The following is a 25,875-nucleotide window of genomic DNA, read 5'->3' as shown; positions in this document are numbered from 1 at the left end:
ATCGTGGTTTATATACACAATGGAGTACTACGTGGCAATGAGAAAGAATGAAATATGGCCTTTTGTAGCAACATGGATGGAATTGGAGAGTGTGATGCTAAGTGAAATAAGTCATACAGGGAAAAAACGGATACCATATGTTTTCACTCTTATGTGGATCCTGAGAAACTTAACAGAAGACCATGGCAGGGAGGGGAAGAAAAAAAAAAAGGTCAGAGAGGGAGGGAGCCAAAACATAAGAGACTCTTAAAAACTGAGAACAAACTGAGGGTTGATGGGGGGTGGGAGGGACAGGAGGGTGGGTGATGGGTATTGAGGAGGGTACCTGTTGGGATGAGCACTGGGTGTTGTATGGAAACCAATGTGAGAATAAATTTCATATTAAAAAAAAAAAAGACCACATGCCTACACGTACACACGCTCATCAGCATTTATCCTCTAGGGTAACGCGCAAGGCTTCCAAGCTTTTCTAGGTTTCCCTCTCTCCAAAATCTATTCTCCAGTTTCCCACGTTGTCAAGACCAGTGCCTATCCCCTTCAGACTCAGTGACAGAAACAAGGCCTTCCCTGGGGACAGAGACAACTCATTCCATGATGGATACTAGCTGTTCACATGCCATGTATTTGGATTTCAGCTGGGGTCTTCCAAACAGTGTCTTAGTCCAAAGGAGTATGTGGGATGGTGGGGTGTAAATCTAATGGTGCTGGCCTTGTCACATATCAGATCACGAGGTGGCGCCCTCTTCTGCCTCATCTGAAGCGAACGCAGAATGTAGCCCACTCCCACATTTCCCCCTGAGTTGGGAAAAGAATCAGTGTAGTGGGGTGCCTGGCTGGCTCAGTCAGTAGAGCACACGGCTCTTGATCTCAGGGTCATGAGTTTGAGCCCACGTTGGGCATGGAGATTACATCAATAAATAAACTTTTAAAAAAAGAAGAAGAATCAGTGTACCTTGTACATATAATTAGCACTTACATCAAGGACAGCTGGGTAGATTAGTTGGTTGAGCATCCGGACTCTTGATTTCGGGGCTCAGATAACGATCTCATGGATTGAGGGCCAAGTCAGCCTCTGTGCTGACAGTGCAGAGACTGGGATTGCCTCTCCCTCTCTCTCTCCCTCCCCCCCCCACTCTCTCTTTGTCTCTCTCTCTCTCTAAAAATAAATAAATAAACTTTTTAGGGGCACCTGGGTAGCTCAGCCAGTTAAGCATCTGACTCTTGATTTCTGCTCAGGTCATAATCTCATGGTTTCGGGAGTTCAAGCCCTGCATCGGGCTCTGCACTGACAGTGGGGAGCCTCCTTGGGATTCTCTCTCCCTCTCTGCCTGTCGTGCTATCTCTGTCTCTCTCAAAATAAACAAATAAACTTTAAAAAATAGAGCACTTACACCCGGATACAGATAACCCTCTTTCTAAATGTAAACCTTTGCCTGGCTTAGCCCTGCACCAGGAGCCCAGCCATCTCCCCACCCTTGCCCACCACCACTACCGTCCTTGGCTTGCTAAGCAGAAAACTAGGAGGCTCCCTATAACAATAGGCAAACCTCAAAGAATCAAAAAGGAGAAGTTCTACAAGGGGGAAGCTCAAGTGTAGCCCAAAATCAAAGGATTTCTATCCTGCGGCTTCTATGCCGCTGCCCCTTGGCACTTTCGGCCACTCTCTGGGACTCCGTGTTTCCATCTGCAAAAGAGGAGCTTGGATTTGTGATTGCTAAGACACCCCCCACCCCCATTCAGATATTCTAGGAGTGTGTGCTCTTCATTCGCCAAATGGAATCAAAGTTGATCCAGAAGACCAGGCCCTTGGGAAGCTCACAGTTTAAACAGAGGAGCTAGGACAGGAATATGAAAGTCACTGCACCACCAACTTAGTGGCAGGGTTAGGGAACATAGTTTGAAATAACAAAATGTCCTGTAAAGTATAATTGCATATATCAAAACATTTAAAGATACATATACAACAGAGAAAAAAATCTGAAGGTATGTACACCAAATGTAATTTCTCTGCACTGCAGGGTTATGTGTGCTTTTAAAATATTTTTTCTTTTTTTCTTTTTTCTTTTTGTATTTTCTCATTTTTCCACCAAGGGTATTATTAATCACCTTTAAAAAACATATTTTGCACTCAAACAGACTTAGTTTGAATCCCAACTATACTACAAATATGCTGTGTAACCTGGGGCAAGTCATTTACCCTCTCCAAGTCTTAGCTGCCTTGCATTTAAAATGGAAATTGTTTTTAACTTAATATGCCATAAAATGTTTTTGGACCTCAAATTCGAGCGATGAGTTAATCATGTTTCTCCATCATAGCACCTCATTGTAAGACCTCTCTCTTATTTCGTTGATTTATTTCCTTTTATTCCCATTTCCCTCTGCCTACCCCCTTAGGCAACCATTTTGTGTTTGACATTTTTTGAAAGTGTTTTTGCAAAATGCGTGTGGTGGTTTGGTGTGTTACTTAAATAGTATTATGCTGTAAATCTCAATTCTGTTTCCTACTTTGTTCCTAAAGAGCGATGTTTTTTAAGCCTTTGCACATTGCTATATGGACATGCCATTTTTAGGGCCTTATCTACCTGCTGCATAATCTCTGTGCTGGGCTTCTACCCCAGGCTACCTTTCCATAATTCTCAGTGAGGAACACCTATGTTCTCTCCAGCTGTCTATCACCATAAGCAACACTGCTCTCAGCATTCTTATAGGTGTCCCCTTATGGACCTGTGTGAAAAGTCTTTGAGATCTATACCCTGCAGAAGAACCGCCAGGTTAAGAGGTATGTGTATATACTTGATGAGACCAAGTGGTGCCAGAATCTTCTCCAGTACAGCTTCACAGCCTGTGCTCCCCACCAGCCAGGCAGAAGGCTCCCCATGTCCCCACACCCCAGCACACACTTGGCACTCTCTAGTTCCCTGATTTTTGCCACCCTAACAGATACCTTATATCTCTTTGTGGTTTTCATTACTATTCATCCTACTCCCTAACATTTTGAGTACCCTGGCATAGTTAGCCCTCAGGTTTCCCCGCTTTGTAAATTGCCTGTTCACTTGCTTAGCCCACATTTCTACTGGGAATGCTCTTTTTCCTGTTGGTTTGCAGGAGTTCCTTATATATTCTAAATACCAAGATGGCTTGACTGTCTTAGACATTATAAATACCTTCTTCCACCCTTGCCTTGCAGTTCATCTTTCTGAAGTGTTAAGTCATTTTCCTTTCAGCCCTAGATCAAAAAGATCGTTCCTTTACTTTGTCTTTTGAAGTTTTACCTTTCACATTTAGGTCTTTAACACCTCTCGTATTTGCCATGGAAATCAATCGGCGTCAGCTTCAATGCCTCTTGTAGGGCAAAACAATATAGTTAAAGCGCCGAGCACAATACCCCAAGAGCTGTGCAGTTGCGTGTGGTGATTATTATCACTGGAATACAAAGTGGTAAGCGCTGCCCTGGGATATCTAGAGAAATGGGAGGTTGGGTGCTGGTCAGCTAAACCAGGAAAGATTTTAGGGAGTTTCGGTGCTGGTTAGCTCAACCAGCCCCCCAAAAAGAATGTGAGATTCGCTCACTTGGAGAAGGGAGAGGCGAGCGCTCCAGGCAGCGAAAGGTGGCCTGGGCAAAGCCCTGGCAGCGGGAACGCTTCCCGGGCGCCGCGTTTAGGCGGAGCCCTCAGAGAGAACCTGACTACTCACAAACTGCTGTCTGTCTTTCTGCCCGTGCCCACCCCACCCCTTCCCCTGCAGGCTCCCTGTTCTCCACCCTGAAGCCCCCCGACGCCGTGTTCAAGGTGGTGTTCTGGCTGGGCTACTTCAACAGCTGCCTCAACCCCATCATCTACCCGTGCTCCAGCAAGGAGTTCAAGCGCGCCTTCGTGCGCATCCTCGGGTGCCAGTGCCGCGGCCGCCGCCGCCGCCGCCGCCGCCGTCGCCTGGGCGGCTGCGCCTACACCTACCGGCCGTGGACGCGCGGCGGCTCGCTGGAGCGCTCGCAGTCGCGCAAGGACTCGCTGGACGACAGCGGCAGCTGCCTGAGCGGCAGCCAGCGGACCCTGCCCTCGGCCTCGCCGAGCCCCGGCTACCTGGGCCGCGGCGCGCCACCGCCCGTCGAGCTGTGCGCCTTTCCCGAGTGGAAGGCGCCCGGCGCGCTCCTGAGCCTGCCGGCGCCCGAGCCCCCAGGCCGCCGCGGCCGCCACGATTCAGGCCCGCTCTTCACCTTCAAGCTCCTGTCGGAGCCCGAGAGCCCCGGGACCGACGGCGGCGCCAGCAACGGCGGCTGCGAGGCGGCGACCGACGTGGCTAACGGGCAGCCAGGCTTCAAAACCAACATGCCCCTGGCGCCCGGGCAGTTCTAGAGCCCCCGGGGGGGTTGGTGGGGAGGAAACCATCGTGGGGGGAGGGCGGGCGGAGGGGGGAGGGGCGTCGGCGCCCGGAGGCGCGGGCCCCGGGGGAACCGGGGGGAGGGGGGCGGGGAGAGGGGCAGCTGCTTTTCTGGCAGGGGCATGGGTGCCAGGTACAGCGCGGAGAGCTGGGCCGAGCATGCTGAGAGCCTGGGGGACCCGACGCCGGCCGGGATTTCCGTCTCTCTCTCTCTGTATATATCCAAACGAGTCCCTCTGTACATGTATTTAATCGTGGGTACACGTGCGTGTGTCTGTGCGGTGTCCGTGTGGTCTGCATGTGTGCGTGCGTGGGGCCGCCCGTCTGCGGGGGCAGAGCGAGTGTGCGCCCGGGAGGCAGAGGGGGCGTCGTTTATCTCCGTGACTTCGTACCTCTCAAGCCCCTCCTTGTACTTCACAGAATGATGGCACTTGGGCGGGGTTGCAAACAAATCGGACATTAAAGGTCATTTCTCCTGTGCGCCTTTGAGTAGTTTGTGATCCGGGCGGTAGGCAGGATCTGGAGTCTCCTCTTCCTTCCCCTTCAGGTTTGTCCCTGTCAGTCCCACCGGTCCTGTGGACAATAGTTGTTCTGGAGCCCCTCGGCCCCGCTGCGGCCTTTGCCATTACCGCCCTCCAGGGCTAAACAGATCTGACCCTGTGGCTGAAAGTGAGCCCGCGGATTTGTCCCATAAATCCTGCTTGCCTGTTTTTGACCCTTAGCGTTATCTAATCCTCCTGCTGTGGGCAACACTGGGCAAGCTCTAGCCTGGTCCCAGGGACCCCAATCCTAGCCGGGACTCTGTGGCCAGGACAGTTGGTGGGCCTGTCACTTGAGAGGGAATGGGACCCCAGGCAGAGAAAAGGGCTGGTTCCTTTCACCTTCTCCCCACATCCCTCTTAGGCCAAACACTCCATTGTTTACCTGTGTCCATGGAACCAGTAAAGAAACCCAGACTGAAGAATTTTCTGGATAAGATATGGATCTATGTGACCAAGCAACACACATGAGCACAAGAACCCTCATAAGCTCTGCTGGGGAGCCTGCCTGAGAAAGAAGCACTGAGGAAAGTCACACAGAGAGGTGGGAGCCTGGGAGCCGGTAACCTCCGTTCTAGCCATTCTACTGATTTACTGTATGACCTGGACAAAGTCACATTGCCTTTCTGGATCTTGGTTTCCCATCTCTGTAATGATGGGATTGATTTTTAACATCTTTCCTGCCTCTGAAAGCCTCCAGTTTGCTAACAACAACAACAACAATAAATAAAGGATGGGGAACAAAACAGAGAGCATTTTTCTTCCCTGAAATTCAAAAAAAAAGCATGACAGGAATGCACCTGCCTCAGTCCTTTCTTTTCCCGCTTTGCTTTCTCTATGCTGAACTTCATATTTTTTCAAATGGCAGGAGCCTTCTCCAACAATGTTAGCGCATCAATCATTTCTTCTATAGGCAATTGAAATAGAAAAGGCTTAGTGAAAAAGGAGCAAGCGATAGTTCATGTAACTGAAAAGTGTAGGGGTATCAGGCATGGCTGCATCCAGGAGTTTAAACAAGATTGTCAACTTGTTCACAGGTTCTGATGCTTTTATTTAGCTTTCAACTTTTAGCTCTGCTTATCTCTCCCTGTTTCTGAAAATAGCTTTCTCACACCATTGTTACAACTTAAACCCCCGAAAAAGGAGAAATATCTCCCACTAATTCTGACACGAAAGAAAGAAAGAAAGAAAGAGTCCTGAGAGGCTAGGTATTCTGTGTCAGAGACCCCTTTGAGACTCTGTACAGTCTCAAGGAGAAAGCTGTACATTCTCCTTCCATAAAAAAAATTATCTATAAATATAGATATATAATATTTTTACACAGTTTCAAGTGACTCATCCCTGTTTAAGATCCCATGAACCAAGCATGATGCCCTAGATCCACAGGTTATTTGAGCAAAATTGGAGTTTAGAATTCTGTAGGATAATCCCTCATCTTTACAGATAGGGATACTGAGGTAAATAACTTGACTATGTGACACTAAACTAGGACCAGGACCCCAATCTGCTGCCTCTGTGGCCATACCTTTTATACTCCCTTGTGTTGCCATGTTGGGGTTGAGTACATCCTCTAACAGACAGCAGATTTTTTCTTGTCTCAATACCGATAACAGAGTCCTAGAAAAAGAAGAGCCTGGACCCAATTTCCAGGGAAGAAGAAACAGTTTGGAGCAGTCCTCTGAAAACATTTTGTTAGCAGCACAGATCTTCCAAACAGGCTTTACACAGAATCCTGACATAACTGAGGCCCAGAGTGAAGAAGGAAAGGGACAGCAGAACCTCAGCCCCTTGAGTGCCCTCCTCCTGAGCCCCTCCCTCTGGCCTGCACCAAGCACTCCAAGGCTCCACAGAATGAGGCTTGGGAATCACTGGTCTAGTGCAAGCGAGTGGGACTCGAAGTCAGTAGGATCTGGGTTCAGCTCTTGGCTCTGTGTGACCTTGAGCAGTTCACCCTGCCTCTTTTGGTCTGTTTTCCCGTCTACCAAATGGCCGTGCTCATCACAGCCTACCAGGAAGCACAAAGGATTCAGTGAGATAACTGTGGGGTAATCCCCAAACTGTGACTCACTGGGCAGGTGCAAGTTATCATTTGGACCACAGATACCTAAAGCCACAAGCACCAAAGGCATTTCCTGAGCTGCTTGGTTCTGATGACCTCACACATCACCAGTGTTTGGAGGCCACCCAGGTGACACGGGGACCTTCTTCCAGAAGAAAGGCTGACCAAGCAGTGGCTTACATCCTCATAGGGTGCTGGGCTCAAGATCTGATCCCAGCCAGAGTCTGCTTTATGCTACCTCTTCAGGTCACCTCACTGTGGTCAGGCCCAGAGAAGGTCCGGAGTTCAAGAGCCCTTATGGAAGAAAACAGGTCCTCTTTACTTGGACCTCCCAACTGGCAGCAAAGCAGTCCTGCTTAATCCTCTCCAGCCACCCAAACATTACTAGGTCATTGTCACCACTGAGACACGCACGGGAATGCATCTGCCAACCGAAGTAAAGAGGCAAGTGGCTTGGCAAGATGGGGTAAGAGTTAATCCTCCAGATCTACGTTCAAAGCCCACCTCTGCCATTTAGTAGCTATGTGACCTTGGGCAGCTCACGTCACAGGTGTAAACCTCAGTTTCCTTAACTCTAAAATAAGGATAATAATAGTACTTACCTCAGAGGGACATTAGGCAGATCGAATGAGATCATGAGTATAAATCAACACTATGTCAGTCACTTGGAAACATCCAACGAACTGTAGCTACTCTTAGCAAAGGTATTAACTATTCAATACCTCGATGTATGACATTTAGAAAACCTGAATTCATGAACAAAGAAAACAAATTCAGTGTTATTCATCAGAGTCCAGTGTTTTAGGACTCAGGGTCCACTTTGAAGAAGAAAGACACAAGTTTATAATGGAGCAAAAGAATTTTGTATGCTACAGCAGGAAGAAACATGTTACTCAAAGAGGAGAACAGCCCAAGTTTGAAAGGAAAAATGAAATTCAATAAAAGTTATAGAACATTCCAGGGTGACAGAGCCAGAATGGGTGCACGAGAGAAGGCTGGATGTCTTAGGGATTGTGCATCCTGTGATGGGAGGTGGGGCGGGAACAGTGGGTGGCTGGGGGCACACAGAGCTGTGTTCAAGGCTCAGCTCTACTATCTGAACCAGGTACCTTGGCCTCTCTGAGGCCAGCCGTCTTGTGTGTAAATTGAGAATATGGTTAGCACATACCCCACAAGTTGGGGATAAAACAAAACAAAAGAGCTTGGCTCAGAGTAGGCACTATTTTTAGTGCCTGTGTGTGACCTTATATATCCCCATTCCAGCAGCTTGCCCTTTTCCTGCATCAGCAGCTCCTTTAAGAATCTGATGAAGGAGTGCCTGGGTGGCTCAGTCGGTTAAGCGTTCAACTTTCGGTTTTGGCTCAGGTCATGATCTCACAATTCATGGGTCTGGCCCGCATTGGGCTCTGCAGTGACAGTGCAGAGTCTGCTTGGGATTCTCTCTCTCTCCCTCTCTTTGTCTCTCTCTCTCTCTTTCTCGAAATAAATAAATAAACTTAAAAAAAAAGAATCTGATGAAAACTTGGGGCACCTGGGTGGCTCAGTCAGTTAAGCATCGGGCTCTTGATTTCAGCTCAGGTCATGATCTCACGGTTCATGAGTTCAAACCTCGCATCGGGCTCTATGCCAACAGTGGGGAGCCTGCTTGGGATTCTCTTGCGTGTGTGCTCTCTCTCTTTCTGCCCTTCCCCTGCTTGCATGCTCCCTCTCTGTTTCTCAAAATAAAAAAGCAAGTAAACTTAAAAAAAAAAAAAAAGAATCTGATGAAAACCAGAGAAGAGTGTACCAGTCCAAGTTTCACCTACCATTCATGCCCCAAATCTCCCAATGGACACATGGAACCCAGATTATAAACTTCTCAACAGATTCAACTTCCCCAATGTACAGAAGTGGTCGAATCCAGAGACAGGTACAGAGATGAATGTCTTCTCTCTCAGGGAGTCAACACAGATGACAGGTGGGCAGGCCACCCACCAGGCAGTCCCATTTGAGTGTGTAACAGGAGTCAGGGATCCAGCACCTTCCTCACTTGGTGAGACCCTGAGTGTCAGGTTCCACTTTCCATCTGGAGCTTAGCGGTGATGATTAGGTTCTTGGAAGGGGTTTGGATGGCACTTGGGCCAAGCATTGAGCATCACTCCTCCAGATGAAGAACTGACCTTATCCTGGCTGCTGTCAGCCTCTTGGCGACAAGAAATAGAACAGCAACCACTCCTCACCTCAGATTCAGGGTCAATTTCCTCCTGGCCCCGGAAGCAGACATGGCGGCCTCTAGCCACCCTACCTCCTCTCAGCAGGTCCCTTCAGGACCCTCTCCATTCTACCTCACCAGCCCAGGGAGACTTTATTTAGTCTGGCTGAGGGTGCGGGGAGTATATGGAGGGAGGTCTGCATCAATGTGGAAGAACTTGCATCCTTCTGCAGTTTTCCCATCTTCTACCTGGCCCTGCCTTCTGAATATTAAAAGCCAAGAATTTGACACTGTTTTCTTTGGCTTTCTCTAGAAAACCTTCCCCTAGGTGGCAATGGGCGGCTTACTCCTAGCTGGCTTGGCTAGAGTCAGAGTCTCAGTTTGCAAGTTAATTTGCTGAAGTATGGGTGTTGGGACGTGAGACAGGGCACAGGGGTGCAACTGCTCCCCTTTTGTCTCCTTTTCCCCCTGCACCTTTACCCATTCTTCCCTCCCCTGAAGCCAGGCTGCCTCTGCCATTCCTCAAGTTGGGGGAGCCCACCTCCCCACTCAGGGCTTCTGCACTTCTGGTCCTCTGCCTAAAGTCCCGTCCTCCCTCACCTCCCTCACATCTGTGCTCAAGTGTCACTTCTCATTGGCCATCTGATTTCTCTGACCGTCCTATTAGAAACCGACCTTCCCGCTGCCAATGCCTCCCAGCACACCGTGTAGCCCCTCCCACTGTATTTTTCTCTATAGCACTTGCCACTACTTAGCATGTTATATATTTCATCGGTTTATATGTTTGTTTGTCTCCTCACACACACACACCAGAAATGCATACTCCACGGGGGTGGAGGTTTTTGTCAACTTGTTCACCATTGCAGTCTCAGCCTCTAAAGTGGTGCCTAACACACAGTAGGTACTCAAATATTTTTGAATGAATGAGTATATATATCCCTAGCATGAGTATGGATGTCTATAATAGGAGTAGAACAGGGAACTAGGGGAGCTCATGGCAGGGACCCCTACCTGATGATGGAGGAAGGGGCACTTCTGATCCCTTCCTGCAGGAAGGTCCCCTGCAGGAAGTGGCAGCTGAAGAGTGTCATGGGCCCCTACCGCCCAACACCCAATGTGCTTCCATTGTTAGTGTTCTCACACGCCCCTCAGTGGAGATGAGAACCTGAAGGCCGGGCCCCACGTCCCCACTTCTTTTTAGGCCTCTGTCCTCAGACTGCTGCTCAGGAACACTGAACCAGAGACGAGCTGGCCAAGCCCTGCCAGTCTGTGCCTCCAGCTTTTGTTTCCCCCAATGCACAGTCCTCAGGGACAAGCTGCTTTGGGAGACAACTTTATCAGGACTAGTAAGACAAACAGCTTTGGTTCTTGCTAATGGCCTCATTCAGAGAAGTGGCATCTTTATAAGAGGACTGCTTGGGAGAAGAGGAAAGCACTAAAATCTGGTGACTGTCCTCCCGTGTCATGTCAACCACTACAGTCAGAAGCATATTATGTCTCCATCAAGTGTCACCTGAGCCAGCAACCACGTACGCCTGTCGCCGCCACATGCTTCTGCCTCCTGCGCATTATGCTCTCACTTATTTGTTCTTCCATTTACTCCACAAATGATCATTGAGCACCTACACAAAGAGGAAGAAAACCCAGCTCTGCCCTCATGAAAACTTCAGGCTGGAAGAGGAAACTGGACTCAAAATGATGTATACGTCGCGTAGAAAGAGGTCCCCGTGACACAAGAGTTAAGTGTAAGGACCACAGAGCCAGACAGAACCAGGTGAGGACTTTTATTCCCCCATTTATTAGTTTTGTCTACTTGGGCAAATCACCTACTGTCTCTGAGGGGCAGTTTTCACGATCTGTAAAATCGGAGAATCCTACCTGTCTTCAAGGGGTGTTGTGAAAATCAGTTTCAATAGGCCATGTGGTATGTTTAGTACAGTGCCTGGTAGAGGGTGATTGGTCAATAAATGGCAACTGTGATTACTAATACGCCACTGGGGCCATGGAAATAAAGGGTTCAGGAATTTGAGGGAGAAAGGGTTCACATCCACATGCGCAGAATCAGAAACGCTTCATGGAGGAAGCGGCATCTGAGCTGGGTCTGAAAATGTGGCTAAGTAGAGATGAGCAAGAAGCAGGAGCAGAGGAACCCATCTGCTGTTCTGTGAGGAAGCTGAGGCCACATGTAGATGTTTCTGCCAACTGAGGGCCCAGCCAACAGCCAGCCTCAACCACCAGACTGTAAGTGATTCTTGAGTGAGAGCCACTCGACTGAGCCCCATCAACCCCCAGAATTGTGACAGATAATAATAACCCACTGCTTCTGTTTTCCACCACAAGTTTCTTACACAACAACAGATGACTAGAAAGGAAAGAAGGTCTCAGATTTCCACTTAGGCCATCTGACCCTGGAACCCCTGCTCATAACCATTACCCCTAGCATCTAACCAGTGCCCAAAACATGTTTGTGTTCTCTTGACACAGCTAATGAAATGCTGAGCCAGATTTCAGATCTGGCACCTCCTGATCTTGACTTGCCAAGGAGACAGAGGATGATAGGGAAGACTAGGAAATTAGGTCAGGAAGGGATGTGCTTTGTGGTTTGATTCTTTTTCCCCAGCTTTATTGAGATACAATTAACAAATAAAAATTGTATGTATTTAAGGTGGACAACTTGATGTTTGGATACATGTATGCATTGTGAAATGAGATTACCCCAGTCAAGCTAATTAACATACCCATCACCTCATGTAGTTTGCCTTTTATGTAGATGTGTCAAGAACACTTAAGACCTACTCTCAGCAAATTTCAAGTATATGATGCAGTATTAGTAACTATAGTTACCATGCTCTACGTCAGATCTCCAGAACTTACTCATCCTGCATATCTGGAACTTCGTACCCTTTGGCCAACTTCACCCTTTTCCCCCTACCAGCCCCCCACCCCCCGCCAGCAACCACCCTTCTACTCTCCATTTTTATGACTCCAACTTTTGAGATTCCACATACAAGTGAGATCATACGGTATTTGTCTTTCTGTGTCTGGCTTATTTCACTTGGCATGATTCCCTCCAGGTTCATCCATATTGTTTCAAATGGCAGGATTTCTCTCTTTTTTAAGGCTAAATAATATTCTTCTTCATACATCTACCTGGTTTTATTTTTTCCCCAACTAAATTAGGGGAGGTAGATATGTGGTCCCCAACCTCAAGGACCTCCAAAGTTTATTTACTATTGTATTAGTTTTCTAGGGCTGCCATAACAAAGTACAGAAATTTCTTTCCCATAGTCCCGGAGGTTAGAAATGTAAGATCAAGGTGTCAGCAGGGTTGATTTTCTCTGAGGCCTCTCTCCTTGGCTTGTAGATGGACATCCTCTCCCTGTGTCCTCCCATGGCCCTTCCTCCATGTAGGTCTATGTCCAAATGTCCTCTTCTTATGAGGACACCAGCCATATTGGGTTAGAGCCCACCCTAACAATCTCATTTACATTATTTAACCTCTTTAAAGACCGTATGTCCAAATATAGTCACATTCTGAAGTACTGGAAGTTATGACTTCAACATGAGTTTGAAGTGGGAGGGATACAATTCAGCTCACAACAAGCAACCCAGAACCTTAGGACTAAAGCCGTAATGTTACAAGAACACATCAATGGGGGTGCCTGGGTGGCTCAGTCGGTTGCGTGTCAGACTTCGGCTTGGGTCATGATCTTGCGGTTTGTGAGTTCGAGCCCTGTGTCAGTCAGTGTCTGTGCTAACAGCTCAGAACCTGGAGCCTGCTTTGGATTCTGTGTCCCCCTCTCTCTCTGCCCCTCCCCTGCTCATGCTCTGTCTCTCAATAATAAATAAACATTATAAAAAAAAAAGAACACATCAATGAAGTGGGCATTATGATTGTCTCATTTTTAGGCTTAGAGAAGTTTAAGTCATCCAAAAGGATGTGGCCCCCAGGAGGCAGAGGCAGGATTTGAATCAAGCAGCCTACTAATCTTACTCTGCGCATGGCCAAACTGCAGAAACCCCCTTTGTATGTGGGAAGAAGTGCTTCTCACCCTTCTGCTTCTCCAAGTTCCTTTCTCTTTCCCCCCAACTCTGCCCTCTCTTTGTTCTGGGGCTTTCAGAAAACAAATCCAGGAAACCTTGCATGCTGTTTCTGCTTCCCCCCACCCCCCCACGCCTCATGTGAGGGAGGGAAGCACAGAACCTGTTGCCTGCTTGAACGTAAGGAGAGGGATGGGTGGGGCAGAGATGTGGATGAACATCACAAATTATCATCCGTCACTCACTACCCAGATGTCCAAGCCATCACCATCCAAAGGGTGAACCCAGCTGCGAAGATGTTCTGCATGTGTATGTGCACACATATGAAGGACCAAGCATGCTGACTCGGCCAGGTGTGCAGGGGTCCGGCCCACACAACTAACCCTGCCCGAGGCCATGGCTCTCCAGCTTCTGCAGAGCAGGGCTTGATAAGGAAGTATCTGCTGCAGCTTTCAGAGTGGAAGCAGCCTCTTTCCTTCCCTCCTCACCTGATCCCAGGATGAGCTCAGCAGATTTCTCAGGAAGGGGCTCCAAAGGCAGAAGCTAGTGGCTCCCCGGACACAACAGAGTCTGCAGGGCTTCCCCCAGAGAGCCCCAGGAGTGAGCCAGCCCCCCGCTGTGACCCCTCCAAGGAAACACCTTGGGAAGGTCTTCCCTCCCCCCCCAGCACGAACTACCTGCAGGGAGATGCCAGGGGGCCCAAATGCCTGCTTTCAGGATCTTCCTCACGCAAGGTTCAAGCTCCAGGTATTCCAGCACGGGTGTGCTGGACCTTCAGCATCATTCCTAAGGTACCCAGGGACAGGTATTTTTCAACACCATTCACCATATACTGCTGAGGGCCTCCTCCAAGCCAGATGTGCTTGAGGTATGGTGATGAACTAGACGGAACTGCCCAGCCCCTCAGCCTCGGTGATGGGAATGTGGCAGGAGTTGCAGTCAAACCGAATCTGGGATCCATGGTGTGACTGGGCCCACCGCACCGGTGGTGGTCCAGGGGCCCTCCCAAGCGTCTGTTTGCATAACTTGGCATGCACAGAATCAAAGGAGTCTGCAAGAAGGCCAATTATGTAGGTGGGCATTTAGGGGCAGAGGGACAATAATCCCTTTTATTCCAGCATCCCCAGTCTTTACCTTTCTCTCTCTGTTGACCCCCAACCCCCGCCTCCCAGCTACCAGCCTACTTCGTTATTTCCCTTTTGTGCTTACATCCATGTCTCCACTCTGTGCCGCCCCCCCCCCCCCCCCCCCCCCCGTTCCCTCTCCCATCCATTGCAAACAGCTTTCATCTCCACCGCTCCCTGGGAACTGTTGGGAACCGTGCTTGTCAAGGTCATGAAGGGCTCCGACGGGCCCTCATCTGCGGGCACCTCTCTGCAGCATTCGGCACAACAGATCTTACTCCCCTATGTTTTTAAGCACTTCATTCACACAGCCTCCAACCCAGCTGACCACTCCTTCTCAGCAGAGAACCTTCTCATCCCAACCCCTCAGTGCTGAAGCTCCCCACAGCTCAGTCCTTGGATCTTTCTCTTTACTCCCTGGTGACCTCCTCCACTCCTGTGGCATTAAACGCTATCCACATGGTGACCACTCCCAAACTGTGTCACCAGCCCATGCCTTTTCATAGGCCTCTCAAACTTAACAAGTCCCCAGCTGACCTCTTGTTTCTCTCTCTCCCTCAATGGTTTCTCCCCCAATTTCTTTTGGTGAGTGGATGTCACCACCTCAGAGAGGCCTCCCCTGATCACTTGTTCTAAAATAGATTGCTTGGGGCGCCTGGGTGGCTCAGTCAGTTAAGCGTCCGACTTCAGCTCAGGTCACGATCTCGCGGTCCGTGAGTTCGAGCCCCGCGTCGGGCTCTGTGCTGACAGCTCAGGGCATGGAGCCTGCTTCCGATTCTGTGTCTCCCTCTCTCTCTGCCCCTCCCCCGTTCATGCTCTGTCTCTCTCTGTCTCAAAAATAAATAAAACCTTAAAAAAAATTTTTTTAATAAAATAGATTGCCTATCACTGTAGCTCCTTACCTTTTTTTATAGCACTTGTCATGAACTGTTTGTTTGTTTGTTTGTTTATTTATTGACTATCTCCTCCATTAGAATGTGAACTCCACCCTGGCAAGAACTCAACCCATTGTATTTACTTCTGGATCCCCAGATCAGACAGTAGCAATTGGCACAAGGTAGGCACTCATTAAAAATTTGTTGAGTGAGGGGTGCCTGGGTGGCTCAGTCAGTTAAGTGCCCCACTTTGACTCATGTCATGATCTCTTGGTTCGTGACTTCGAGCCCCGCATCAGGCAAATGATGTCTTGGCATCTGGTCCCTGGCCAGGCCTCAAGTAGTGGTGTGCTAAAGTTGCCCTTTACTAGCTTCAAGGCTGATTACCAGCAAGTCTTTCCAATTTTGCATTCAGTGACATCACACTGGTAGCTTCAAGTCTGCTGCCATGGGAATATTATACAGAAATCGGCAAACACTACCGATCGGGGCTTTGGTTTTCGTTTTTAGAAGGGAGTCTACCGGCACACCACTTTTCATCTCTGAAGAAGCTCTTTCCTCAAAGGACTGTGGGGCACCTGGGAACCCGAACAATGCTGCCCCTGGGCCGTGGCAACAACACCTGAGCCAGAAACAGGGGCATTCTGCTTGGAACAAAGCATGGCTGGGGCACTGTGAGACCCAAAGGGAAGACACTTCCAGCAGGCCCTTGAAGATTTGCAGCTTTGAGAGGGCTGGGACATAGCCCCAAGGGAGAGTGTGAAACACCAGGAAATTGAGCTCCAGTGGTTACACTTGTGGTTCCTCTTTCAGACAGCTTGCAGGAAGCAGTTAGTTATTAAGGAGGTGGTGGGAGATGAGGAATTCACAAGACCCCAGAAATATTTGAGAAGACATTTTAAGAGGGCCCAAGGTTTGGGGCACCTGGGTGGCTTAGTTGGTTAAGCCTCCGACTTCAACTCAGGTCATGATCTTGCCGTTCATGGACTTGAGCCCCACATTGGTCTCTGTGCTGACAGCTCAGAACCTGGAACCTGCTTCAGATTCTGTGTTTCTCTCTCTCCCTGCCCCTTGCCCACTCATTCTCTCTCTCTCTCTCTCTCAAAAATAAATAAGACATTTAAAAAAAATTTTTTAATTAAAAAATTTTGGGGGCACCTCGGTGGCTCAGTTGGTTGGGCATCTGACTTCGGCTCAGGTCCTGATCTTGTGGTCCGGGAGTTCACGCACCGCATCGGACTCTGCTGACAGCTCAGAGCCTGGAGCCTGCTTTGGATTCTATGACTCCCTCTCTCTGCCCCTCCCCTGCTTGTACTCTGTCTCTCTCTCTCTCTCTCTCTCTCTCTCTCTCTCTCTCAAAAATAAATAAATGTTTAAAAAAATTTTAATTTTAAAAAGAGGGCCTGAGGTTTGATAGGTGGGGACTAGACAAGAACATTGACTCTTCACACTCATGTGGCCTAATTTGCACCCTCCCAAGGTGGGACTAGAGCTAGTCACTTTGTAAGGGGAAGGGTGCTCAGAGGCTGGCTTTTATAGCTAAACTGCCTGCTTTGGGTATCAAGAGCTGGGGCGTGGTTCTCAAACTCAGAGTAGAAGAACCACTCAGGGGCTTAATGAGAATACAGACGCGCCCCTGGCCTCCTCCCGCTGATTTAGTAGGTGACGGTAAAGCCCAGTAATCTGCATTTTCAGCAAACGTCCTGGGTAGTCATTTTGAGAAGCACTGCATGCACCCCCACAGTAAAAGACTAGCTTTTGCTCCCTCAAGATCCCCTACAGGGTCTCCAGTCTTCTGGGAACCACTTGCTAAACAAGGAGTTGAAGGAGCAAATTCCTCTCTCCCCAGGCCCTGATAGGGCAGCTTCCAGTACTGACTTGCCTGCCATCTGCCTTAAACTCAGGACGGCTTCAGAGACGGTAAGACTTCCATCTGACCCAGAAGTTTAAAATGGTTGACCTCCTCACCCCTGCCTCCAAGCGAGGAAGGAGCCAGGCCTGGGGGCAAAAGGGCAGTGTTGTTAAGAAGCTCCGGAAACCCATTTCCAGAAATCAAACAGCAGTTGTTCTCACGCTTTAGTTTTAATCACGCCGAGAGGTTTCAATTTCCTCCTTTTGCAGGCTCACAAATATTTGGCATTGGGTTTCTGCGAGTTCTGTGACTGCCTGGAGATCTGACCACTGTCCTCCCCACCCCACGCCCTACCCCCGCGAGAGGTGCGAGCGTCTCTCCTGCGGGCGCCCTGGCGTCTCCAGCTGCACTCAGCAAAGCCTCCCCGGGCTTCTCCTTGCGGCCCAGAGCCGGGCATCCTTCCTCCCTACGTGCAGAGACTGGGAAACAGTTCTTTAGGCACTGCAGTGACCGCGACCGCTCCACTCTCCCTTCCCCTGAGCAGGTGCTTGGAGCTGGGCAAGTTCGGCGTTGAAGAGGACCCCGGCGCCACCTGCCGTCCACCGCGCCTAAGCGACGGAGTGTAAAAGAACAACGCTGCATTCAGTTTGCACTGCTCTGCCCACTTCCTCTGAGCCCCCATTGGTGTTTCGGCTGCAGCCAGACATTCTAGAAATCTGAGTTAGGACAGAGAGAAAGACATTTGAAGATGCCGCACAGCTGACTTTGAAGATGAAGAGAAGGGGACCAAGAGTGGGGAGACTTAGGCTGCCTTTGGAAGCTGGAAAGGACACAGAAACGGTTTCTTCTAGAACCTCCAGAAAGAACTGCGACACCTTGACGTTAACCCAGTGAAACTTATTTCAGACTTCCAACCTCCAGAAATGTAAGAGAACACATTTGTGTTGTTTTATGCCGGTGACTTTGTAGTGACTTGTTACAGCAGGAATAGGAAACTCATGTGCATCTTAGCAGGTATCACACCCTCAAGGTGGTTATAGACGTCATACTCACAGTCCTTTGCAACGCCAAGGGTCTCTATATGACTGGTCCTTCCCCTCTCCAGGAAGAGACAAGTCAAAGAGGCAGAAAGTGCAAGTTAACACCGATTTATTGAACTTCTCCCTTGTGCTAGAGAGCTAAGTCCACATCTGAACCCCTTTCCTGGAGAGCTTTGAGACTAGGTGGGAAGATAAAGCCCAGGCCGCATTTTCCTACCTGGGTTATAGGGAGACGTGCCAGGGACTCCACACTGCTGTAGGGTAAACGCCGGGCAGCTCCTGGAGCAGCGATTTCCTGGACAAGACCAGGTTTGAAACATGTTTAATATAAATCTAGATTTCAAGATAAAACAAGGGACTTCAAAGAAATTTTCCTCTTCTTTAGCCATCTGAAACTGTGTTTCCCAGATATGCATTCACTCTGACCTGCGGTTAGGGACATTTTGGTGGACAAATCCAAAAAGTTATAAATTAAGGACAGGTGATGTTGAACCAATGGTGGAAAGTGCAGTGAGATGAACCTCGACTACACAGCGGCCTCCAGGCAGAGGCTGAGGCAGGAGCATCTGAGGAGAGGAAACTGCAGCCCACCTCGAAGGATGTGAGAAAGCAAACGGTAGGGGAAGGGAAGGTTTTCCTGGAGGGAGACACACCCACAAAACAACCTCACTGTTTGGCTACTGTGTCTTTAGAAAAACCATGTGTTGGGTGCCTGGGTGGCTCAGTTGGTTAAGCGTCTGACTCTTGATTTGCTCAGGTTGTGATCTCATGTTGTGTGAGTTCAAGCCCCACATTGGGCACCACACTGACTGTGTGGAGCCTGCTTGGGATTCTCTCTCCTTTCTCTGCCTCTCTCTCTCTCTCTCTCTCTCTCAAAGGAAAGAAAGAAAGAAAGAAAGAAAGAAAGAAAGAAAGAACATACATGTGCAGAGTGGCCTGGGTTCTGAACGACTCTAAAATTACAGCAGGAAATTTTTTTTTCATTGACTATCTATTGAGAGTGTAGAGACAGAGGCAACCTCATACAGTGCTAGGGGGTGGTGTGAGGGCACCTCCAAACATTTTGGAGGGCAATTCGACAATGTCTAAAACATGTTTTAAAAATTTTTTAAATGTTTATTTACTTTTAAGAGAGAGAAAAAGGCAGAGCACTAGCAGGGGAGGGGGAGGGAGAGGAGGAAGGGCAGAGAGAGAGGGAGACACAGAATCTGAAGCAGGCTCCAGCCTCTGAGATGTCAGCGCAGGGCCCGATGCGGGGATCGAACCCACAATCTGTGAGATCGTGACCTGAACCAAAGTTGGACACTTAACCGACTGAGCCACCCAAGTGCCCCTAATGGCTAAAACTTTTGAAGCGAACACCCCTTCAACAGAGCACATGTAAGCCTCCCACCACGGACATAGTGCTCCAAGTGCACAACAATGTACAAGGGTGTTGCTGCGGCATTGTCTGTAGGAGAGAGAAACAGAGTGATAAACCATCTATCCTCATCTCTCCTCAGCTGTGCAAGAAGGAAGCCGATGCCTGTTATGTTCTTCTGGTCCTAACTTTTTAAGATGCCATAATTGCTCAGGTGATGTGCTTTGCACTGGGCCTACTTCATGATGATTTAAGGGGAAACACTGAATGGGCCATAATACTGAACCTCAGAAATGGCAAAAATCATGATGTGGATATGCTAATGATTGTAGTTTGGGAGAAGGTAAGTACACTGTTCAATTACTTCTGTTAATTCTCGGGAACTATAGCCCATCAAACCTTTAGAAATTATAGGCTGTGAACAAAGTTCTGGTTTAGACTCAGATTGTACCAGCCTCCATTCACCCCCACCCTATCACTGTAATGGAGCCAGTGGAGTGAGCCAGGGAGGCCTGTGGTTTGGAAATTAAAGCTGAGCAGGCAGGAGTTGGCTTCTGGTCCAAGGCTTTTTGAGCTGACCCTGAAGGTAATTGGGGACTCTGCTGTGACTCCATAACAGAAATCCTCAGCAGGGGGGAGGGATGGCAGTTGGCAAAAAGAATGCCTGGTCAATCTCACTGCCTCCAGAATCCCACCTCATCCTCCACAAGCGAAAGGATCTTCTAGAAATAGGTCTTCATGAGTTGTGCTCTCACTGCTAGCCTAGTTATCTTCCCAAGAGGATGCCACTGGCAGGGTCAGTCTCCAGGGAGAAGTGAGGTCAAGATATTTCTCCAAGCACTCAAATTTTTTCTCGTCATGCATCCTATTCCAAGAGCCCTCAGGGCAGTGATTACTAAGAAGCCCCAAAATGAACACCATCTCTAAATCTAAGATCCAAAGGGCTGTTCATTTTAAGGTGTAACAAAAACAACTGTCTGTGCTTTAACCTTTAGAAAAATCTTCCTAGATAAGACAAAGCATTATGAAGAGTTCCCAATGTCCTTCAGACTGATGCCTTGAAAGCCTGGGATTTTAGAGTAGACAGCTGGATTCAGTAGCCAACCAGCTATGTAGCTTCCTGGGGGAAGGGGATGATCTGTAAGAAATGCTAATGCATCACTGGGATAAATTAGTGGAAAAGCTAATTGGTCTCATTCCTGCTCCAGCAGACAGTTTTTCCGTGGGGAGATTAAAAAAAATAATAATCCACTCTTTCCTAACACAGACCTAACTCTGTACATGTTCAGTCGGAGTCAACAAAACATTGCTAATCATAGTGAAAAGCATATTTCTTACAGTTCTATTCTGACTGTGTTTGGAAACATTCTCCTACAAATGCTTCTACTCCCTTCATTTTTCTTTTAAAGTTTATTTATTTATTTTGAGAGAGAAAGACAGTGCATGCATGCTAGCAGGGGAGGAGCAGAGAGCAAGGGAGAGGGAGAGAGAATCCCAAGCAGGCTCTGCACTGTCAGTGCAGAGCTTGACATGGGGCTCAATCCCACGAACCATGAGATCAGGACCTGAGCCAAAATCAGGAGTCGGATGCTTAACAGACTGAGCCACCCAGGCTACCCTACCCCCTTTAAAAATAAACTTAAAAAGTAGGTGTTCAAATACTGATTATACTTTGGCTCAAAACGTGTCTCAAATCAAAATACAACTTTGTGCAACCCCCTAGCAGAGCCCGGCCAAAAGAAAGCCCTCATTAATTGAACTCAGCTCCTAGGATAGAATAGCCCTGCTTACAAATGTGGAAGAGATGGGCAGTTAGAAGCTGGTTCCAGGCTGAGGGACAAGACTGGGAGTGCAGGCATGAAGGGTCCTTGTCATACCCTGGTACGCTGCTGTGTGTAATCGTGGTTGTCATAGCCAACCCCGTCCTCGGTTCTCCCAGACGTGGAGAGGGGAATCCAAGTTCTGAACACTGATCCAGCAGGAGCCGCTAACTTTGGATGAGAAAACTCCATCTAAAAAATAGGCATCACTTGGGGCGCCTAGGTGGCTCAGTCTGTTAAGCATCCAACTCCTGATTTCAGCTCAGGTCATGATCTCGCGGTCCATGGGTTCGAGCCCTGCATCAGACTCTGTGCTGACAGATCAGAACCGGGAGCCTGCTTCAGATTCTGTGTCTCCCTCTCTCTGTGCCCCTCTCCCGCTCATGCTCAAGCTGTCTCCGTCTCTCAAATATAAATAAACGTTAAGAAAAAAATTTTTAAAAAATAGGCACCAATCCATGGATCTCTTCTGCTCTAAAGTCAGGAGAAGAATGAAACATAAATAGTTGATGCCATTTTTTGCTGGTTCCTTCTTGTCCACACCAGAAAATAATACAGTTCTTTTCTTCCCAAGTGCCTGCTGGTAAGGGGTGATTAATTCATCTGAACCATGTGGGTGGGCTAGAACAAGAACATGCTGAAAACAATTGACGTTAGGCTCACAAAGTCAATGGGTGCTTCGCGGTAGCTGAAATTCTGAAACTAAATAATGCATACTGTGGGCCTGTTCCTGGGGAGTGGGTGATTTATGTAATTACATTAATTTTGCACCCTTTAACCTGCTTTCCCAAAAGTTATCTGGTTCAGAGAAACCACAAACGAGACTTAAAGAGAGAATACGTCCATAGAACAACAAGAGATGCTCTCTTGAATTTTTTCTTGGAACGTTAATTCTGCTTTACTAGTGGACGGAGGCACTACTCGGTGATTCATGTTTCTCTGAATTTTTATTCGTGGAACATCAATTCTTCCTCATCCTCACTAAATAAAATCTGAAGGGCAAAGTTTGACAATTCGCTTTCAGGGTGAATGTGGGCAAACAAATATTTTCATGTAGTTCTCATGGGAATGGAAACAAGACTTCTTAAGAGAAGGTACACATTAGCTACCCCCAGGCCAAGGAATTGCCTAACTGGTAAAAGGAGGAAGGGGAAACTATAGAGGGGAAGCACAATGTAACACTTTTATAAATTGTCCTCCTGGTTTATTTATATAATTAAGTCAGTGTATTAGCTAGCTCATGCTGCCATAACAAAATATCACAAACTGGGTGGCTTAAACAACAGAAATTTATTTTCTCACAGTTCTGAAGGCTCAAAGTTCAAGATCAACATGTCAGCGTGGTTGGTTTCTGCAAAGCCTCTCTCTTTGCCTTGCAGATGGCTGCCTTCTTGCATGTCCTCACGTGGCCTTTTCTCTGACAGTGTGCATCCCTGGTGTCTCTTCCTCCTCTTATTAAGGCCATCAGTCCTTCTGGAGCGAGGCCCCACCCCTGCAGTCTCATTTAAGCTTTATTACCTCCTTTAGGCCCTATCGCCAAATACAGTCCCATTGGGAGTTAGAGCTTCAACATAGGAATTGGAGGAGCATGTAATTCAGTCCATAACAATGTATTGAAATCTTTTGGAAGGATACACAGCACACTGATGTTAATGTGACTTTGGGGGAATGACACTGGGAATCCAAGTTGGGCCTGTTCTTCTACTTCTAAAATGGTATTATGTTAAAAGATGTTGGTGATAAAGGGATATTAATTGGAAGGGATGTCAAGTTTTAGCCCTCCCAGTACCTCTCCAGAGGTCCCACCCAGCCCTGAGTGTTGACAGCCATGTGCCTCACTTCTAGGCCCCATGGAGAAGGAAGTCTACTTCAGCAGGCATTAGCATCCCATGTGGTCCCCAGGGACCCATCAGTGCAAAGGGAAGGAAAAGGATCCCGTGGAAAAATAGCATTGTCCTGTGACGCGTCTGTAGGGCAAGCGCATCTTTGGGACCCCGCACTGTATCTTCACCCTTTGGCCCCTTCTAAAGCCTGTGGGCTTCTGCAGGCTGTCACCACCCACAGGCCTCCAGCTCTGATAGCAGAAGGTCCAGCAGAGTGGCCACTGGAGCAGGGCATGGAGTGTGGGGGGTGGGGGGGCGTTTGGTGTTGAAAGGTCCTTCACAGCCTCCACAACCTCTCCAGTCACTTCTCATGCCACATTCTTCCTATAAAGTCAGCACTGTTAGCAGAAGTCCCTCTCGAGCACTTATGCAAGAAATCTGAGGAATGCAGAGCAGTGGCTTTAGTCCCTGAATTTATATAAACCACCAATTGCCTGTGGTTGTTAGCCGCTAATTATTAGGTGTTTTGTCACTGTCAGCATTTTCATAAACTGTTCCTTTCTGTGAGACATGATAAGCATTTAATCAATGCTGAATTGGAGGCATGTGTACCAGAGCCGCGGTGAGCGGGTGGGGGAGGGGGGGACTGTGAGGCTGTGTGTGGTTTGGAAGCTAGGAGCCAATCTGGTACTAAGCACACTGCATTGTGAGACACTGAAACAGTAAAGGTAATAACAGCTGCCTTTTTCTGTGCACTTGAAACTGGGCCAGGCACGGCGTTTAAGTCCTCTATATCCTCTACCCCTTGCCAAAAAACCTTGAATGGGGCTGTTATAGAGGAGGGGCTCAGAGAGGCTCAGTCATCCAGCCAGAGAGAGGACTGTGTCAGTGAGGGAGTGAGTTTGGCTGCACATAAGACAACACAAGTAATGGTGGCTTGGACAATCAGAAGATTTTGTTTTTCTCTCATGTAGGAAGTTTGGAGGCAGGCAGTCCAAGGATGGTGTGGCCACCCCATACTGCCAGGAAAGGCCCATGTCCCTCCTAGAGTTTGCCTGTACCATCCTTCTAATGTGGCCATAATGTCCCTCTTCCACTCCCAAAGAGGAAAGGGAGCAGGGCGAAGGCACATTCAGCTGATTCTGTCCCCCTTTTAAGGAGATTTCCAGAAAGTTCCATCTGTGTACTTCTACTGTGTCACACGGGCACTCTTTTCTGCAAGATGGCTATTATGCATCTGATATTGTGGAAAGTATTTACGTGTATTATTCTGTTTATTCCTCATAACAGCTCTTTAAGGAAGGCCTTTTCAACCCCTGGGTTCTAGTTTATTTTTTTTAAGTAGGCTCCATATCCAACATGGGGCTTAAACTCACAACCCTGAAATCAAGAGTTGCATGTGACTGAGCCAGCCAGTAGCCCCCCCAACTGCCTGGATTCTAGTTTAATCCCTGCTATTACATGCCTAACTCATCCCAGATAAATCTCTTTCCCTCTCTGGCCCTCAGTTTCCCTTCTCATCTGTTTATGAGGGATTAGACTAGAGTTAGGAGTTCTTACTTGGGGTCTACAGACCCCACAAGGCCATGGATAACATTCAGGGTGGCGGGGTGGGGGGGAGGTGGGGCACCTGGGTGGCTCAGTCAGTTGAGTGTCTGACTCTTAATTTCAGCTCAGATGATGACCTCGTGGTTTTGTGAGATGGTGCCCCACATCAGACTCTGCACCAACAGCACAGAGCCTGCTTGGGATTCTCTCTCTCCCTCTCTTTCTGCCCCTTCCCCACTCAGGCTCGTGCTCTCTCTCTCTCTCTCTCTCTCTCAAAATAAATAAATAAACATGTAAAACAAAATCAGGGGGGAGGGTCATGAATTTGAATGGGGAAAAATATTACATTCTTATTTTCACTGACCTCTAGTTGAAATTTAGCTGCTTCTTCTATTGTAATTGTAGGCAACAGACCACAGTAATATTGGCAGAATCTGTGACTTTTTCACCAAAAAAAAAAAAAAAAAAATCACAGGACTTTTATAGCATGTTATAGTTGTTTTAGATATGTTAAAATATTGTCTATGTTCATCACTACAAAATTATGGTAGTTATTATACCTACCATATTTAATATGTTAATTATATACATACATATAATAAATGTGATCTATATTACAAAAATATATGTTTTAATAATCCAGTAACTGTATTTCAATATAATTTATTTTGTTCATAATCCTGCATATTTTGCTTTATGCAGTTAAAAACATTTTTCTGAAACCGGGATCCATGGGATCAGCAGATCCCCAAAGAAGTTCATAGAACAAATTAAATGAAGAACCCCTGAAGTATGCAACCTCTGTGCCCTTCTGGCTATAAATGAAACTCTGCCACGAGCTATCACGGTCACCCTGAACAAGTCCCCTCAGTTTTCTCTTCTGTGGAATGGTAATAATATATGCATTGCCTAGCTTAGAGCTGCTAGGAGAACCAAAGTAATCTACGTAAAGCACACCCAACTGCAAAGCTCATGCATGTTCAGTTACACGGGGTTACCTGCTGAAATGCTAACTAAATGCTGAGTGTTGTCAAATTATCCAACTTTAGACCTATTTTCCAAAGATGCTGATATTTTTCTGTCATCTCTGGGGGAGTGTCCTGCTATGGCATATATTTTCTATTGCAGGATTGGGACCGAACTAGTATAAAATTCAATAATAATGAGGGAAATGCACCTTAAGTGCACCTGGTTGAAGCTACTTAAGACCACAAGGAGATAAAATG

General features: G+C 47.8%; 1 protein-coding gene across 1 annotated transcript in view; it reads left to right on the top strand.

The window, feature by feature from the left end:
- ADRA1B (adrenoceptor alpha 1B) overlaps positions 1-4,857 on the top strand; it is a 52,849-nt gene extending 47,992 nt beyond the window's left edge. Inside the window, exon 2 of the mRNA XM_043596976.1 lies at positions 3,745-4,857. Within this exon, the coding sequence (XP_043452911.1) occupies positions 3,745-4,352 (608 nt within the window). The 3' untranslated portion in view covers positions 4,353-4,857. The remainder of the gene's footprint in view (positions 1-3,744) is intronic.
- The last annotated feature ends 21,018 nt before the right edge of the window (positions 4,858-25,875 follow it).

This window comes from Prionailurus bengalensis, chromosome A1, assembly GCF_016509475.1.
Source record: "Prionailurus bengalensis isolate Pbe53 chromosome A1, Fcat_Pben_1.1_paternal_pri, whole genome shotgun sequence".
In the NCBI taxonomy this organism is placed as follows: Eukaryota; Metazoa; Chordata; class Mammalia; order Carnivora; family Felidae; genus Prionailurus; species Prionailurus bengalensis.
Note: the sequence above shows the minus strand (reverse complement) of the source record. Positions and strands in the feature narration are given on the sequence as shown.